Here is a 12691-nt window from a genome sequence, read left to right on the forward strand (position 1 = left end):
TTGTTAACGTGTATTCGAATACTTTGCCGTACGAAAAAAATAAAAAATCGATTGCTTTTCAATTGAACATTTTATTGTATGCCAATATTATTTTTTATAAATATTTTTCAACCTTGTGCATAAAAAATAAAATATCTTCGTGTTAGTGCTGCATCTTATTTTTCATGAGCAAGTTAATTATGGTTTTATTGACGTAAATTTTGTTTATTAATTTTTTATATTTTTTTTGTTTTTTTGCAAATTTTTAGGTATAACATACACTTAAAAACTTTGTTCCAAATATCAACACATAAAATACTTAGTCCATGCTTTAATTAGTTTTCTGCTTCCTTTTTAGTTTTTTTCCAATTTTTTTATGAGTTTTTAATTTAATTTATTGTTGGACTTAATTTTTATAAATATTTTTAATTTATGTTGGTATGGAACTAATCTATTGACACTAGCTGGCAGACTGACTGGCGCTTACAACTCAATTCACAGTTCAAAATCAAACATTCAAAACCTGCAGTTTCCTTTCTTAAACCTTCGCGACGAATTTCTCCACTTCCGCTGCCAATTTGCGAATAATTTCTCAAATAATTTTTCGTGATCATTTCGTGTTTTTGTTTTTGGTTTTTGATAATAACAATTACTTTACCATTTTAAGTACAATATCGTTTAAAGTGTACATATGTTTGTAAATACGCTTACATTAGTAAGTTTGTTGAATACTTAATAATTGTAACTTGATTCTTTTCATTCATTTTTTTCATTTAATTTTTTATTTTGCAATAATTCGCCCACTGCCGCTGCGCGGTGCCGCTTTGCTTAGGCCAAAACAATGCTGCACATCAGAAACATTATACCAGCTGAGAGTAGCGCCGTGACCGGCACGGTCACAATCCAAGCATAGGCGATATTTCTAAACAAATGCCAATCGACAGCACCCACAGCAGCAACTGCACCACCATCAGCAGCCACGGTCGCCTCCATACCACCGCTCCCATTGGCTAAAGCATTTGCGCTTGTCGTTGAAGACACCGTCGCCATTCTGTTGCAAATTTCATTCGCATTTATTGTTGGCGTAGTAGCAGTGGACGATGTAATGGCACCACCTTCCATTGAAGCCTCTTTTGAGAGTGTTGACTTCCCATGAATATCTGCAGCTGGCTTATGACCCTTGCCGCTCACGTGTCCAACAAACACCACGGAGCCGACCTTGCAGTGAGTCGTCGAAATGGGTAACCCGATTTTGCTTGCCAGTAGCACTGTGATGGCGGCGCCAACCTCGATGGTGAAACCGCTGAAAGAGAGAGGAAAAAAAAATTATTAATTACTTAAAAAACTTCGCTTGCTATAAAATTACTTAAAAGGTTTTTTTCAATTTTCAAGTTTTAAGTTACGAGTTACAAATGCTGATGTTTACGAGTTTCTCTAGGTAGGTAGGTTTGGCAGCCGCATCGCACATAGAGACAACGATGCCACTTAGACCAAGGAATGGGTCCGTTGTGAGCCGCGGGGGCTGGGCTACATTTCCCTTTCCATATTGAACCATCCTGAGCTTTTGACAAAGCGTAAAAGGTTGTTGATACCTAAAGTGTATAGATTATCTATGTTCGTTAAGAAGTAGGATTTTAAAAATCGGTTTCTGCTTCTGGATAGAGCCGGGCATGTGCAAAAAAGGTGTTGAATTGTTTCCAATTCCTCCTCATTTCTGCAGCTACGACAGAAATCATGCGTGTATACGCCTAATCTCCTTGCATGATTTCCTATGAGACAATGTCCTGTGAGGCCCCTACTAAGGTCCTGATTTGAAGTCTACTCAGTTTTATAATACTCTTGGACAGACGTAAATTAAGCCTTGGCCATGTTTGCCTAGCAATTTCGCAGGTGTTAGCGCTAATCCATCTCTGATTTGCAGAATTGATTAGTGCGTCCTTAATGAGAAGCTTACAAGTTGCAGTTTCTCTAACTACTACCGATAATATTAAAAAATAATCTACGACTGTTTCGATTACTGGCCGTAACCGAGTACCTTTGTGCGCAACATTCCGTTATTAAGACTTGGGTTACGATCCCTACTGGAGACGTAAGACGTCAACAAGTCGTTGAAACTTGGATTTCTGTTTTGAGATTAGTTCAAATATTCCTTGCTGCTCCTCTAAATATTTGCTCATCGAATTCGATATTCCAGATCTTATTCGCTTTCCACTGCAATTAGCGCGCCGTAGCCATAACGTTATAGCCGTTACCAGAACCATAGCCGCAAACAGCTGATATTGAAGTAGAATTAATGACAACATTTGCATTTTGTAATTAAAGTACAAAAAATTTTCCTCAAAGATTTTCACAATGGACCTGTAAGGTCTAAATGAATTGGTCGCACGGACCGACTACCACCGTAACCTTTCCTCTAAGTCAATTAATTTTTCGTCGTTCATTTCTAATATTCTCATTTTTATAGCAAATAGCAAAACAAATGTAAAGCATTTCACAGCTGATTACGGTCGCAGGGAAAAGAAGAAATTCAATAGATACAAATGGATACGGTTATGATTATGTTATGGTGCAGCACCTATAATCGATTACCATGATGATATGATATGTTTGTGGTTACGGTTATGGCTAAGGTACGGCACCACTAATTGCAGCTTTACTAAAGCAACTCCAAGAGTAGCTCTAGAGCTGGACATGATCTCCTGCAACCAAAGCTCTTATAAAGACAAAACACGGCTAAGAAATTTCAGCAGACAAAAAACAATCGTAACTAATTAGAATGGATTTCAGTACCACTTAGGTTGGAAGAACTTAGCTTTTGATATTCTCTGAGTTTTGCTAGCGGAACGGGCCGGCTACTACACCTTGTCCTTCATACTACATCAGTACACCTTCTTGACCTCATACTTTCTTTAATCTAGCGAATCGCAAGATATTCGATTTACTAAACGCTCCGACCGAACTTCACAGAGGATTTTCTTTCGATATTAATTTTTGAAAAATATTTATTTAAATAAATGTTTATATTACTTACGTCGAAGAAGTGATTTTTGTTAAATCGTTGCCGATTGTCTCGATGACCCGTCGTCCCCACAGCCATAGACCAACTGAGATACCAATACCTCCGTAGATCAAAATATAAATGGGACTTTCGGCCTTCTGCATCACAGAACCTTCCCTGTAAATCATATACAATGCAATAAGAGGTCCAATAGCGTTGCTGAAAGAAAAAAAATTAAGAAAGAGTTTCTAATTATGAATAAAAGAGATTAATTTATTAAAATATTATTAAATGAAACAGCAATGTTTTCAATAAAAGCTGTGATTGGATAGGTACTTAGGTAGGTTAAATGGTTGAAGTAGAAGACTGGCACTCCCTAAGTAGTATTAAGGCGGCGTTTTGATGCCATTATGAGACCTCCAAAATAAATAAATTCCTTTAACAACAGTTAGAAGGTTGCCGATGACCGGATGGGAGACCACTGAAACTTATTCAGTCGACCACTTCCTGGCGAGCTCATCAGCAATTTAATTTCCCTCTATGCTCCTATGTCCTGGGATCGAGACCCGAGAAATGTTACCTGCACACACAATAGATTACATAGATAGATCCTTACAGGAGTTGACTAATTAGGATCTGCACCATGGCGTCGTCAGAGCTCCTGCGATCCCTAAGCCTTCTGTATGCCTACGGGATTACAAACACTACTGCCGGAAAAACACTAGCAGTATTCGGCAGTTTTAAGGAAATCGATAAATTGGCTGATTTAAAGAAAATCACTGCTCCGACTCCTGATTCCATCTTGGAGCCGTCGGTGAAGGCAGAGGTAACAGCCTTGGTACAGATTTCCCCTCGTTCCAATTCTGTCTATTTGGAATGATTACCCTAGCACGTTTGCGGATAAAGAGATCTGGCCGAAGTTGTTCACTGCCCAAAAAAGCTACCAAGTCCCTTGAGAAATTGCCTCCAGAAGCCAATCTTCTTTAACCTGATTGCACTTTGAACAGCGATGTAGCTGTGATTATTAGTTCCAAAAACTACTCAAGAAATTACATACTTTTTAGATGATCTATCTCTATCTCTATCTATCTATCTTGGCTTCATTTCAGTTTTTAGGTCTTAATTTTTGCTTTTACTTACAGTATTACCTGCTTTTCTACTTTTTTCGCACCACTTATTTTTCGCTACTCTCTATATTGGTTTCACAACGGATTCTCAACTCTTGCATGGCTAAGTGTGTCCCTTTTGGGATAGCAACCTAAACCCAGTCTCACCTAACCTAGTTTTTGTGATTATTCAGAATTTTATCAAGCTACAAATGATCGCCTGCTACACCTTGCCTACTCCTCCCACTTACCTCACATCATTTCCGCCATGCGCAAAACTTCCAAAAGTTGCGGTTAAAATTTGTAAAAATGAAAACAACATCGACACCTCTTCCGACTCCTCATCACTCTGTGCTGGTGTACCATCCGTCTGCTTGAAGTCATGTATCAGCTCTTTGCTTTCAATCAATGGCACCTTACTCGAATTTGGCGACAAAGTAGACGAAATCATCATTTCCAAACTACTGCCGCTCTCAACAACTTTCAGATCCTTCTTGGCAGTTGTGGGTGCTGCTTTATACTCAACTGTTGTTGTTGTAGCTTTTGTAACTACAACGTCAGCAATTGATCTGGTTGCGTCCCCAGGTAGCGCAGTTGCAGGTGTAGTGGAAGAGCATACGGGTGCGGGTGCAGCATTGTTGGTGGTACTTATGTCCATGGCAGTTTGTGTAATATTTTTATTTTGCTTGCTTTCTTGCTGTTGATGTTGTGGAAGCTCGTCGGAATGTTCAATGCTGTGGAAGTGGAAAAAATTTACTTTAAATTTTTAATTGCAGAATTTAGTTTACCTTTTCGCATCCAACAGTGGCGATTTCACACCCTGCTGAAAATAATCCTGCAGTTGGCTACCTTTGCTCCGGCCATTCGATATTAACCCAGTTGTATTGTTATTCCTATTTCCATGTTGCAACATCCCATTGCCATTGCCATTCTGATACTGTTCATCGATGAAATTTAAACTTGTGATGGTCAAATCGGTATTATCCAAGCTGGCCTTGCCCAACAAATCTTCAGCTTTCTTGATGATTTCCGGATTGATCTTGTAGCCATCCGCATTATAACCGTTATTCTGGATGGTAACTTCACTCTTTTTATTCATCCCATAAGGCGCTAACTTGAACGTTTTTGGCGAATTGTCGGTCAACGAGACGAGTTCGGTGATTTCAGCAATTGCAGGCAATTGTTTGCCATCGCTGACAAGTGATAATGGACGACGATTTTTCTTAGGGCTACCGGACGGTGAGGATTCTGTAGAGAGAAATTTAGAATATGAAAGAAAGTGAGACAGTGCGGTTGGAGAATTTTATTAATTCGGAGCTATGCTTTTTTACTCACCAACCGAGTCCTCAAAATTGAATTTGACAGGGTTTTGAGCACGTAACTGTTTTGCGATTTTACGTTTTTGAATTGGTACAACAAGAAGCTGGGTGAGGAGTGCAACCAATAAGCTTAGCGCAATACTCGAACATATAGCAATCCAGGTGGGGATGTTATCCATATAAAGCACTAAGGAAAAGATAAAATGAAAGGAAGATTTATAAATAATTGAGAACTAAGAAAACCATTTTAAAACAGTGAAACTCAGGAATTTAGCATAAACGGTCAAGTTTGGTAGGCAAACATTTTTGGAAATTTAGACTCTAAATCGAGTATCAAAATTTTTTAAAATAAAAGTTAAAAAAGAAAAAATAATTGCATAATTTTTTTTAATTAATTAAAGTTAATAATTTGAGGAAAATAAAAAAAAATAAAAGTTGAAAAAGAAGAATTTTATTGCAAAATTTTTTGTAAATAATTAAAATTTATGATTTGAAGAAAATTAAAAAATAAAAGTTAAAAAAGAAAAAGTTTATTGCATAATTTTTTTAGTTACTAAAAATTAATAATTTGAAGAAAATTAAAAATAAAATAAAAGGTAAAAAAGAAAAGTTGTATTGCATAGTTTTTTGAATTAATTAAAATTGATTGTTTGAGGAAAATTAAAATAAAAGTTAAAAAAGAAAAATCGTAATGCATAATTTTTTTTGTTAATTAATTATAATTAATGATTTGAGGTAAATTAAAAAAAAAATAAAAGTTAAAAAGAATAATTTTATTGCATAACTTTTTTAATTAGGAAGGAAAATACAAACCTGAAAACACAAAACTGAAAATTTTTAAGGAAAACTCAAAAACAAGTTTTATTCAATTATTTTATTTAACATTTTTTTCTAAATATTTAAAATTTATAATCTTAAGGAAAACTCAAAAAAATTTTTTAAATTTATTAAAATTTATAATTCGAAGAAAAACACAAAAAACTTCATTAAGCAATTTTTTTTAATTAATTAAAATTTATAATTGAATGAAAATTCAAAAAAAAATTTTTTGTACTTTTTTTTAATTAATTAAAATATATTTTTTTTTAATTCAAGCTATCAAGCTCGATAGCTATACACAAGTCAAACTAAATGCCGCTGTGATTAAATATGTGGACAATGTTAAAAATTTAGGGGTTACATTTAATAGAACTTTGACATGGAGCAACCACATCTTTACTGTCATAGGCAAAGTTTATGGTATGCTCCGCAATTTATGGACAACTCAATATTTTACACCAGTAAACACTCGACTGCTACTAGCTAAAACGTATTTGTTACCAACGTTACTGTATGGTTGTGAGTTATATACTCCTTGTGATAGTGTGTGTCGTAGTAAGCTTAATGTTTTGTATAACAACATTGCAAGATGCGTGTACTGTAAAAAACGTTATGACCATATTTCTGTATTTGCGAAAAAAATTGCTTCCGTCTCCTTTTACGACTTGCTTAGGTTTAAATGTTTAGTTTTACTCCACAAGATTATAAACACTCAGAAACCCAGATACCTCAAAGATCGACTTATGCCTTCAAAGTCCTGCCGTTCGTTAAACTTAGTCCCGATGAAATACAGTTGTCTGGTGACTGAACGTCAATACTTTGTGTTCTCTGTCCGTCTTTGGAATACCTTACCTTACAAAATTAAACGTATAAAAGAAAGTTCGTGTTTCAAAAATAAATTGCTTCGCTATCTTGCCGAAAATTGCTGAATGTACTCAAATGGATCCACATTATTTAAATCTCTTCCTATTAATCCCTACTCCTACTACTACTATTTTTACCTTACTTTCCTCTTAATACTTTCCCCAACTTATACTTCTTTACTACTAGCTGTAATTTTAATTTTAATTTTGATTTTACTGTTAATCCTTTTATGTAAACTATTCTTAAGGTCAATCACTGTAAAAATAACCTATGGTTGTATGTTTTGACTTTAATAAATTAAAATTTATAATTGAAGAGAAACTAAAAACTGAAAATTTTTTTGTACAATTTTTGTTTTATTATAATAACTAAAATTAATAATTTTTTTAATTCATTAAAGTTTATAATTACAGAAAACCCAACAAAATTTATTTTAAAATTTCAAAAACTTAAAAAAAAACAACAAAAGGTTGCTTATATAAAAAACTCAAACTTCTTCTCAAAACTTATCTCATTAAGATAGAGTCTTATATCTTTCGAAAAATATTTAAAATTTTGCAAAAATTCAAAACATTCATTCACAAAATTAAAATTAAAATATCAAAGAGAAAAAACTCAAACTTTTTAAAAATAACTTATATAACTTTTTTTTGAAGACTCATTTAAGACTTTATCTTTCGAAAAATATTTTAAAATATTCAGAAACAAAATTATTTAAAAAAATTCAAATTAAAAACAAAAAAAAGTTTCTTATATTTTCTCAAAGCTTATCACATTTAAGACTCTATCTTCAGAACTTTTTTTTAGAATCTGAAAAAAAATCCAAAAAAATTAATATAAAAAAAAAAATATAATTTTCTTGTACCAAAATTAAATTTAAAAGCAAAAAAATGTATGTACTTTTTCTCAAAACTTATCACATTTAAGACTCTGTCTAAATGAAAAAAAAGTAATAGGTCTATCGATAAGTTCGTGCGATTTTACAACAGATGGCGTAACTTGATTATTATTCCATCGATCCACATTTCCAAACATTCATTGGAGAGCTACTGTCGTAAGGCACAAACGTCAGTATAAGTTTTTTATTTGAAGCGTAAACAACAATATTTTTACCACACTTGAAAATGTCGAATTTCGTGCCAAATAATGTGTTTTTGCGGGGAATTTTTTAATATGAAGAAAAAAGCAGCCGAAAGTCATCGTATCTTGGTGGAAGTTTATGGTGAGCATGCTCTAGCTGAGCGAACGTGCCAGAAGTGGTTTGCACGCTTTAAAAGTGGTGATTTTGGCTTGGAAGACGAAGAACGCGAGGGTGCGCCGCCAAAGTTCATGGATACCGAATTGGAGGAATTGCTCGATCAAGATCCGGCTCAAACGCAAGAAGAGGTTGCAAAAACTTTGGGAGTTGATCAATCAACCATTTCCAAACGTTTAAAAGCCATGGGAATGATCCGAAAGGTAGGCCATTGGGTGCCGTATGAATTGAAGCCAAGAGACGTTGAACGCCGTTTTATGGCATGCGAACAACTGCTTCAACGGCACAAAAGAAAGGGTTTTTTGCATCGAATTGTGACTGGCGATGAAAAGTGGGTCCATTACGACAATCCAAAACGTCGGGCAACGTATGGATACCCTGGCCATGCTTCAACATCGACGTCGGCGCAGAATATTCATGGCCTGAAGGTTATGCTGTGTATCTGGTGGGACCAGCTGGGTGTTGTGTATTATGAACTACTGAAACCGAATGAAACGATTACGGGGGATGTCTACCGACGACAATTGATGCGTTTGAGCCGAGCACTGCGAGAAAAACGGCCGCAATACGCCGATAGACACGACAAAGTTATTTTGCAACATGACAATGCTCGGCCACATGTTGCACAAGTGGTCAAAACATACTTAGAAACGCTCAAATGGGATGTCCTACCCCACCCGCCGTATAGTCCAGACCTTGCGCCATCCGATTACTATCTCTTCCGATCGATGCAACATGGCCTGGCTGACCAGCACTTCCGTAATTACGATGAAGTCAAAAAATGGATCGATTCGTGGATTGCGGCAAAACCGACCGAATTTTTCACAAAGGGAATCCGTGAATTGCCAGAAAGATGGGAAAAAGTAGTAGTAAGCGATGGACAATACTTTGAATATTAAATTTGTAACCATTTTACGTCAATAAAGTTTCAAATTTCGAAAAAAAAACCGCACGAACTTAAACATAGTCCTATTATAATTTTCTTGTACCACTTTTCAAAATTCATCACATCAGAAGTCATCACACAAAATTAATCATTACCTATTTTTAAAATTTTGCAAATATCCAAAACAATATTTTTGTTATCAAATTAATCAACTTATTTTAATGGTTTTTACTTACACTTCGGTCCATCCAACACCACACTAATTACATTGATGAAGAATGTCGCACCGTAGAAAATCGGCAATGACCGAAATCCCGCCTTCAATGGATCGCTGGCGCGCAAAATGAACTTTCGTATAGCCAAAAATAGCAGGATGCTCACCAAACCGCTCATCACCGGCGATACAAACCATGAGCCTACAATCGTGGCCAATGTTGACCATTTCAGGCCTTGCGTGCCGCGTGCCACCAACGAGAAACCAATCGTTGAACCAACAATGCTATGCGTACCCGAAATGGGTAATTTGAGAAATGTGGCGACCAGCAACCAAATAGCGCTGCTTGCCAGCGCAGCGACACAGCCCAACATTAGTTCCTCTTCGGCGCCTTCGTAGAGACCAACTTCCAAAATACCTTTACGCATAGTGTCGGAGACTTTGTAGCCTACGCGGGAGAGAAAAAAATGGGAGAACGATTAATTGGAATTGAGAGAAGCGGCAAGTAAAAAAAGCAGAGCCGAAAAAAAAATTATAAAAGTTTTAATAGACATTCTAAAAATTCCACCTAAAAATTTTGAAAGTCATAAAGAACAAAAATTTAAGTGTCTTATTTAAAATAAGGCAAAATATTGTGCTTTGTGTGCAATAGCATTTTTGATAGTAGCAATGAATGGGTTTAGCTTTTAGAAAAACTCATTTCATACAGAAAATTTTGATTTTGATATTTTTCTTTGCCAAAAAAACACGAACTTACCAATTAAAACTGCTCCTGAAATCTCGCATATTGTCGCCAATACGCAGGCCTGTCTTATGGTCAGCACACCCGAACCAACGCTTGTTCCGAAAGAGTTTGCCACATCGTTAGCGCCAATACCAAAAGCCAATACAAAAGCGATCAGAAAACCGAGCACGACCATCCATAGTAGATCAGGCGAGTAAGCATCCATGTTGAACGTATTTTTAAGTACGTTTTATTCAATTAATTTATTTAGTTGAATTTTTTGTTATTTTTTAACTATTAAATTTTTTTTTTTTTCAATCACAATTTAATAATAATTCGTATTAAAAATGCACAAAAACGAGTTAGGAAAGAACTTTACTCAAAATTAAATGAAAACCTGTGAACAGAGGGCTCTTTAAATTGGGAAAAGAATTTCAAAATGCTTGCTAAACAAAAATGTTGAATGCCTTAAGTGTCTGCTTGAAATATCACAAAATTTACTTCAAAATTAACTTATGGAAATCACTTAGTAATGCGTAAACTTTACTTTTACCTTAAATTAAATTTATTTGAATGTATGGGTATTTATTTGGGTGTGAGTGTGTGATGTGTTATAATTCTAATCTGAGGGTAGCGGGATTACAGAGGACACAAACAGACAGACACAGACTTAATTAGACAAGGAATTGGATTATTATATTGTAAATTTATAAAATGCTACGAAACAAAATATTCGAAAAATACACTAATAATATTTTTCAAATATTTAAACAGCCATATTTGCGCTTAAACTTCATGTTTGCAATTTTCATTATGAAAATGTAAAATTTAAAATAAATTCACTGCGCTGTCGAAACGAGCTTACAGTTAAATTTAAACTAATATAAATAATTTTTTTTTTGTTTTTTTATTTTTTCAAAAGTACTTCACCGCCTGGCCGCTTAGCTCTAAGTAAACTAATTGCGCCTAAAATCAAGCAATGTCTCACAATCTAAGCTCCGTATAAAAACTGATGAATGATGAGGAAATTAAAAAAGCTATAATTTAGTAACAAACTTCCGCTGTGTGTGGAAATTGGAAAAAAAAATTGTAAATTTATATTCCTTGTAGTTTATCGTTTCGTTTATTTAATTTTTCAAAGCGTTATTAGACCGCTGTCGCTTTAAGCCGCTTCCTTTATTTTAGCTCTTGTGAAGTCACGCCTGTTTTGGTTGTTATTTGGCTTGACTTTTAGCAGTTATTTTCTGGCTGCTACTCTCCCGTTTTTGTGTTTTAAGTTTCGTTTGTTTTTCGGTGCTTTTAAGAAAGTTTTGCGTTTCTATTTTATTCTTGACGCTGCTGTTGTTGTTTTTTCCTTAAAATTGCGCGAAAACCAAAACTTCTTGTTATAAGGTTATGGGGAGTGTGTTAGTGGTTGTTTTTGTTGTTGCAGCTGTTTTTGCAATGATCGACTTTGATAACTGTTAGCAGGAACAAAGAAGAATAAGAAAATAGGAAAATTTAAAACTTTTAATATCCTTTTTCTAAAGCTAGTTAATTTTTTAGAAATTTCATAACGAATTTTTTTACGAACAATATATAAAATATATCGCACCTGGCGTTTAGGACAGCATAATTGTTGATACGTCAGAGAGAACAGTAACATGTCTGCAATTGAAAAAAGATGTGAAAGAGAGGGAATTAAAATCAATTAAAAATACGTATAAAAAAACATGATTTGAAAAACAAATGTTCTAAAAACAGGGATTTCTTTATAATATAAATTTTAGAATCATATTTCAATTTAATTTTTTTAACGCTAAAAATGCCATACAAGTTAGGTTAGGTTGAAATGGTTGCCTATAGAGAAGGCACACTTGGACGAAAATCAAAATCTAAGAATTCATCCTTTGTGATACCATTTTAAAGAAGATAAAGATACTGGGAAGAAAGAAAAGAGGAGAAGGGGAAGTGTATTTGGTGAAGACATCCGAAGAATGGCTGATTACGGTGGTGTTGATGAAATTCATCAGATTTTTAATATCAATCGTAGCAAAGAGATGAAAGCCAAAATACTTAAATCTTTCACAAGGCAGTTAAGGAGAAAGTTCTGAGATGGTCCTCTATACAACTGACACAAAAAGGAGTCTCACAGCATGCGTAACTCGCGGCCTATGTCACACAAAATTTGAGAGCTGAGATTTTATTAGCCTCAGGAGAACCCTCGAATGCCTCCGATGCTTGTGGCCAACACAATGTCATACAAGATGACGCAAAATGAATCACCACATCGCAGGATTATAATTTGTAAAAATGGCGTCGTACGTCAATCATATTTGACTCTTGTGAACTAGACAGTTCCAGTACCTATACAAGACAAATAATGGAGCGAGTAACTTTCAAAATAAAAATTTCCATTACTCAAAAACTTTTTTTTAGTATTTAGTAATGAAGTTATTCAAAAACAAAAGTGAATGTTTAATAAAAAAGTAAAAAAAAAATTAGATGATTAATTTTGTGCCACCCTGTATTATAAAAGATTTAGATC

General features: G+C 34.7%; 1 protein-coding gene across 2 annotated transcripts in view; it reads right to left on the reverse strand.

Moving 5' to 3' along the window:
- LOC129240294 (sodium-dependent phosphate transporter 2) overlaps positions 1-12691 on the reverse strand; it is a 37865-nt gene continuing 25174 nt past the window's right edge. For both annotated transcript variants that reach the window (XM_054876010.1, XM_054876011.1), the window contains exons 2-9: positions 11759-11811; positions 10198-11624; positions 9463-9888; positions 5419-5589; positions 4872-5331; positions 4335-4817; positions 3011-3196; positions 1-1282 (exon numbers count right to left, since the gene is read on the reverse strand). In XM_054876010.1, coding sequence (XP_054731985.1) covers positions 808-1282; positions 3011-3196; positions 4335-4817; positions 4872-5331; positions 5419-5589; positions 9463-9888; positions 10198-10390 — 2394 coding nt within the window. In that variant the 5' untranslated portion in view covers positions 10391-11624; positions 11759-11811 and the 3' untranslated portion in view covers positions 1-807. The remainder of the gene's footprint in view (positions 1283-3010; positions 3197-4334; positions 4818-4871; positions 5332-5418; positions 5590-9462; positions 9889-10197; positions 11625-11758; positions 11812-12691) is intronic.

Source organism: Anastrepha obliqua, chromosome 3 (assembly GCF_027943255.1).
Source record: "Anastrepha obliqua isolate idAnaObli1 chromosome 3, idAnaObli1_1.0, whole genome shotgun sequence".
Taxonomy (NCBI): domain Eukaryota; kingdom Metazoa; phylum Arthropoda; class Insecta; order Diptera; family Tephritidae; genus Anastrepha; species Anastrepha obliqua.